The sequence below is a fragment of the Mandrillus leucophaeus genome, unplaced genomic scaffold (assembly GCF_000951045.1).
Source record: "Mandrillus leucophaeus isolate KB7577 unplaced genomic scaffold, Mleu.le_1.0 Scaffold276, whole genome shotgun sequence".
Lineage (NCBI taxonomy): Eukaryota > Metazoa > Chordata > Mammalia > Primates > Cercopithecidae > Mandrillus > Mandrillus leucophaeus.
In genome coordinates, this window is record NW_012102876.1 from 3,918,908 (window position 1) to 3,925,122 (window position 6,215).

The 6,215-nt window shown below is 40.4% G+C and overlaps 1 protein-coding gene across 2 annotated transcripts in view; it reads right to left on the minus strand.

The window, feature by feature from the left end:
- CCDC83 (coiled-coil domain containing 83) overlaps positions 1-6,215 on the minus strand; it is an 86,890-nt gene that overhangs the window by 13,870 nt on the left and 66,805 nt on the right. Inside the window, exons 8-11 of one of the 2 annotated variants that reach the window (XM_011984925.1) lie at positions 5,740-5,861; positions 4,412-4,504; positions 1,669-1,748; positions 934-1,139 (exon numbers count right to left, since the gene is read on the minus strand). In XM_011984925.1, coding sequence (XP_011840315.1) covers positions 934-1,139; positions 1,669-1,748; positions 4,412-4,504; positions 5,740-5,861 — 501 coding nt within the window. The remainder of the gene's footprint in view (positions 1-933; positions 1,140-1,668; positions 1,749-4,411; positions 4,505-5,739; positions 5,862-6,215) is intronic. The other variant, XM_011984926.1, reaches the window with a different exon arrangement.

A 6,215-nucleotide genomic window follows, 5' to 3' on the forward strand; every position in this document is an offset into this window, starting at 1 on the left:
GCCTCCCGGGTTCATGCCATTCTCCTGCCTCAGCCTCCCAAGTAGCTGGGACTACAGGCTCCTGTCACAATGCCCAGCTAATTTTTTTGTATTTTTAGCAGAGACGGGGTTTCACTGTATTAGCCAGGATGGTCTTCATCTCCTGACCTCGTGATCCACCCTCCTCGGCCTCCCAAAGTGCTGGGATTACAGGCATGAGCCACCGTGCCCAGCCTAATTTTTGTATTTTTAGTAGAGAGGGGGTTTCACCATGTTGGCCAGGCTGGTCTCAAATTCCCAACCTCAGGTGATCCGCCCGCCTCAGCCTCCCAAAGTGCTGGGATTACAGACATGAGCCACCACAGCCAAACTGCTGCTTTTATCTTGGTCTCTAGGATTGCTTATTTTGGGAGAAGACAGACACTATAACAAAGGAAATTCAAAACACCCTGTGGGGAGGCACATGTGAAGAAGAAGTGAGGCCCTCAGTTTAGCCAGCATCAACATGCTAGCCATATGAACAAACCACCTTGGAAGTAAAGACTTCTGCCTCAACCAAGGCTTCAGATGGGTGCAGCCCTAGCCAACATGTGGTTGCAACTGACTGAGAGTCCACCAAGTGAGAACTGTCTAGTGGAGCCCTTCCTAAATTTCTAACCAACAGAGCCCTAAGGGAGAATAGTTATTGTTATAAGCTACTAGGTTTTTGGGATTGTTATGTAGCATTAGATAACTTACTTTGTATACTATTAATGAAGGCCTATAAAGGAATATAGGAAGAAAATTGGGCAAGAGTAGGAGTGAAAATGGTATCCAAATGAGAGATATGAATGGTGGGCCAATTTTACTAATAATTGCAAATGGAATTTTCAATATCCATATTTTAGGTTAATTTTCTCAATTAATAAAACAGCATTTTCTTGGTAGTCAAAGTAACGTTCTTATGAATCTTACCTTGAAATCCTTCTCATCCTCATATAGTAAGTACTTCATATCAGTGTCCCCAAACTCTGTGCATGAGTTTTCCTCTTTATCTGTCTTTACATACTGTAGATCTTCGATGCTATTTTCATGACTAAGGTGTAAGGTACTGCTCTCATCTGATGAGGACATCAAGTCTCTACTTTCTACTTCTATGGGTTGCAATTCTGACTTCTCTTCTTGGATGAATACAAAGGAATTAATTATGTATACATTTTGAACATATAAAAATAAAAATGCAATTCATACTTTGTCACATTTTTAATTGGATAGAACTTTGAGAACTGCAAATGTAGAATTTATGTATTATAGTAAGAGGGAGTCCCATTTGTAGAAACTCCAAGTTGTATTTCTTTCTGTTAGCTAATAAGTTACAGTAATTATATTTGTGCCTATGTATATGTTGTCATTTTGGTTGGCTAAATAGGGCCCTAAACCTTGCCAGTGTAGATAACAGCCTCATCCCTCTCTGCCAGTATTTATTTAATTTACTGTGAAACATAGTGACCTTCATTTGAAAGTGGTACTACAGACAGGAGATAGATTAGGACAAGCACTGCAAGAGGAGAAATTGAGAGAAGCTGGCAGGTAACTAGTCTCTGAATAACTTTTGTATGTGGGGCACCTGCTCACAATAGTTAAGTGTATTTTAAATAGAAAAACAAGAGTTTGAAAAAAATCACCATCATTATTGCAATTAAATAATACCTATATGTGTTTCTGGCAATTCCAAAGGCATTTCTTCAGGTGGCACTTCTAGTCCAGCAGCTTGGGTAAGATATAGTCGCCTAAAAGAACAAATAAGAAAAACAGTCTATCAGTCAATAAATATTGTATTGCATGCTTACTAGGGTCTATCTCTCTACTAGGTGCTAGAAATGCATAATGAAAAGTGATACATCATTTCTACCCTGAGGAGCATAAAGTCCAGTGGGGTGACAGACAGCCTTACAGTATTTTTAAGTCATGGTGTGTACCATGATGGGTAATTAGCATAATGTGAGAATGCTGGGATGCAGAAAGCAGCAGCACCTGGGTCAGCTTTAGGAGGAAGCAAAGTTTTCCTGGATGAAACCTGAGCTTAGTCTTTGATATGGTTTAGCTAGGCCCTACCCAAATCCCATCATGAACTGTAGTTTGCATAATCCCCATGTGTTGTGGGAGAGGGACCCAGTGGGAGGTAAGTGAATTATGGGGGCAGTTACCTCCATGCTGTTCTCATGTTAGTGAGTTCTCATGAGATCTGATAATTTATAAGGGGCTTTTCCTCAGCCTTCGCTCTGCACTTCTCCTTCCTGCTGCCATGTGAGGAAGGTCATATTTGCTTCTCCTTCTGCCATAAATCTAAGTTTCCTGAGTCCTCCCCAGCCTGGTGGAACTGTGAGTCGGTTAAATCTCTTTCCTTTCTAAATTATCCAGTCTCGTGCAGTTTTTTTATAGCAGCATGAGAATGGACTAATGCAGTCTTGAACCTGGAGGTGCTTGCCAGGGAAGAGCTAGGGGTGAAAGAAGAGCATTCCAAATAAGGGAATAACACACTTAAAGTTCAAAAAAAATGAGAGTGAGCATGGCACCAGTCAGGTCACTGTTGTAGTATTTCAGGTGTGGAATGATAGTGGCCTGAAAGACACGGTTTTGAAATGAAGAGAGAAAGAGAAAGCGAGCAGGAATCCAAGATGCCATCTAGGTCCTGGCTTTCGCTTAGTGATAAGCTTCACCTACAAGCAGTGAATTGATGTCCATATGCTGTTGTAGCTCTCTCTACATTGTTTAATTCTGTGCTCTCCTTTTTAGAGTGTCCGCTGAATTTTTAATCAGAAAATATGATGCTTTGAAAACTCTGTATGGCATTTCCATGAGGTTTATCTGAAGACAGCATGAAGTAATTGAACACTTGCAAATGTGCAAACCACCCTTCATGCTTAGCAGCTAAGCAACCAAAGTGAGTCCCCTAAATTAGAGGCTGTCAGTTATTTAAGAACATGAATAAAGTGTTATCCAGATGCGAATGGCTCCAGCAAATACTGTAACTACATAAAATATTTACACCTATGAAACCTTCTAAAAACTTAACTTTAGTTAAGGCAAGTTTAGAAAGGTACCTTAGTAAAGATAAGTTTCACATGTAGCTGTGGTCTGCAGGGAGACAATGTCTGAGGCTATAGAATTCTTTTCTTTCCTAGTTTTACCATTGTGAACAATTAAGATCTTTCTAAATGCCATAACCTTCAGGAATCTAGCTTTTTCTATTAATCACTAGTTTACTGTCACTTCTGTACTACTACAGGGTAACAACACTTGATACTTAATGATATGGAAAATAGTTCAAAAGATGTTCTTATGGTAAGTTAATGTTAGATTTGTAGGTATTGGCCCACTTAGCCTCAGCCCTGTGGCGCTGGAGTCCTGGGCAGTCACCTCTGGCTGACAGTTTCCTCATCTGTTTGTCCCAGTGTGTCAAACAAATCCTATGACATTCTATGTGAGTTGTGATGGGAAAAAGTTTGAGTAGCTCTACATAGGAAATGTGGTAACTCTATTAACCACAGTATCCCATTCCTCATCCAAATAGGAAAATAGAACTTCTTCTGTGTCCACTGGAGACAGTTCATGTCTATTTCTTAACACCCTACCAGTATTTTACAAAACTTAATTCTCAACAAAGAGATGGAGGGGGAAGTTACCATAAAATATAATATGTGTAATATTCCTTTGGCTTGGAAATGGGTACAGTGAAAGCTCCTGAACGCCCTCAGGTTGTCTTTCTGCATAAGAAGTCTAGTAGATAACTGAGGGCTTTCACATTTTCTGGTTTCTTTATGCGGGTCTTTCTAAAGTGTCCAAAAACAGTTGCCTCAAGGAGTTTACAAGCTAGTAAAGCAGCAGACATTAAATAAATAATCAAAAGTGTGATAAAGGTTGGTTACAAAGGAAAAGTTCAGAGTGTTATGGAAGCATATAGCAAGGACACATATATCAGTTCCTATAAATGTCACCCATGCTGTTTCTTTTCCCTTGGAAATATTTTGACTTCATTTGTTCCAACTCTGAAGCTAGACTAAGCATTCCATTCCTCTCAGTAAGGAAAGCCAGCCCCTTAAAGCACTGATGAACAATGTGGATTTTACGGAAGATTTTTACGGGGAAGAGCGAGGATGAGGTTAAATTATATACTGCACAGTAAACAACTCAATGAAAAATCCCCATTAAAAGTTTCTCAGTCTCCCATTCTGTTCTTGCCAAGTCCCCTCTGGCCTATGAAATAATTCCCTTTTTTAGAATTATTAGCACTTTACAACCATATCAGAACAAAATCAAATATACCAGACTGAGTTGATCCAGGTAGAGACATGGGTCTGGCAGTTTAGAGGGTAGCTCTTTCCTAAAGTTTCGCCAGTTCAGAAAAGGCGGCAGTGGACAGCAGGTATAGCAGTAGTTAGAAGCCACATACCAGCAATGCCTGGCAGAGATTAGACATGATTCTAAAGGCAGCAGCAGCAGATGACGAGGATTAGAGGTGGGACAGGAATGTAGCACTGGAGACCTGATCACAGAGAGGAGGGCTGGCAAAAGCGAGCACTGCCTACTGGGCAACAGTGAGCACCTACCCCCAAGGGGCTCTCTAGGGCACCAGCTGAAGAGACTGGAAATACAGGAGTTCAGTAATCAATCCTCATTCAGCTTCACCTCATCTATATTGGTGTCTACTCTCTCTGAAGCACACAAGTAATCATGCAAAGGGGGCAGATGGCCTCTTTCTCTATCCTGCCCCACCCAGTTTATCTCCCAATTTCTCTAATCTTGTATCCTGACACCCATCATTTAGCTTGGCAAAGAAGAAACCCATAATTTACCTGTATCCACCTTTCTTGGAAAACAATAGAAAGTTTAAAAATAACAAATACATGATCATGTCTCAAATAGTAATTTTCCATGTCACACAAACAATAGGAACTACTTGTGTGGAAAATTTTTCCTGGCTATTCCCCCAGGTTCAACTTAACATCTGCTTTAATTCCTAGACCTAGACATTTCTCTCCCATACTTGCACACATGCACCCTACATTTGTGTGACTTACCCTCTCTTCCTAAACATGCTACTATTAGATTTTTTTTTTGGTTTTGACTACTTGTCTACATTATGAGTGCCATTTTGAATTTTAATTTTATATTCAAGGGCCCTAGGTTACTGTCAGGATTAATATATTAAGACTTTTTTTGTCAGATAAGGAAAACAGCTAACCAAACATATAAAGGTGTATGCACCACTTGGTTTCTTGTGTGCACGAACAAATGTGACTTGAAATGCCAAGCTCTTTTCTTGGCCTCCAGGGTAGTTTTGACTCTTTCAACCAAAAGAAATAATTCTACAATACATAGGAGCCCAGATCACCTCCATGAAGCTTCCGGCAAGTGGATCACCTCCTCCTCTGTGCTAACTCTCTACCTCCTCCATCTTCTGCTGTACTGTTATGTACTTACTTTCATGACCATTCCCCCTGCTGGTCTGGAGGCTCCAGAATGTTGGCAGTTATGATGCTCATGTTATGTGCTGGCTATTGGGACTACAGTGCATTGCAAGAAAAACCAAGTCAAACTTTACATTGTACCAATGGTCAATAGTAATAATCCTATACCTTCATCCATTTTATGTGTCCCTTTCTTTTTGACTACTGCTGGAGCACTGAAGAATTAAATCATCTTTTTTTTTTTTAAAGCAACTTTTTACAATAGATACAAATGTTTACAAAATACTCTATATATATTAACAATTTTCACCTGGGTATCTTGAGATCCACAAGTCTACAGTTGAATAGTTGATCAATAAGCACCAAATTTTCTGCTTCCAGTTCATGAATAGCATTTTCTAATTCTTCAACTTCCTTCCTGTGAATTGCAACCTGTTCTCAGAAGGAGGGAATGAATGTTGGTACGTACTGATTCAATTCTATTAAGTTTTCTTTTCTTTCTTTTTTTTTTTTTAAGACAGAGTTTCACTTTTGTTGCCCACACTGGAGTGCAGTGGTGCAATCTTGGCTCACTGCAACCTCCACCTCCCGGGTTCAAGCAGTTCTCCTGCTTCAGCCTCCTGAGAGGCTGGGATTACAGGCATGTGCCACCATGCCCAGCTAATTTTGTATTTTTATTAGAAACAGGGTTCCTCCATGTTGGTCAGGCTGGTCTGGAACTCCTGACTTCAGGTGATCTGCCTGCCTCGGCCTCCCAAAGTGCTGGGATTACAGGTGTGAGCCACC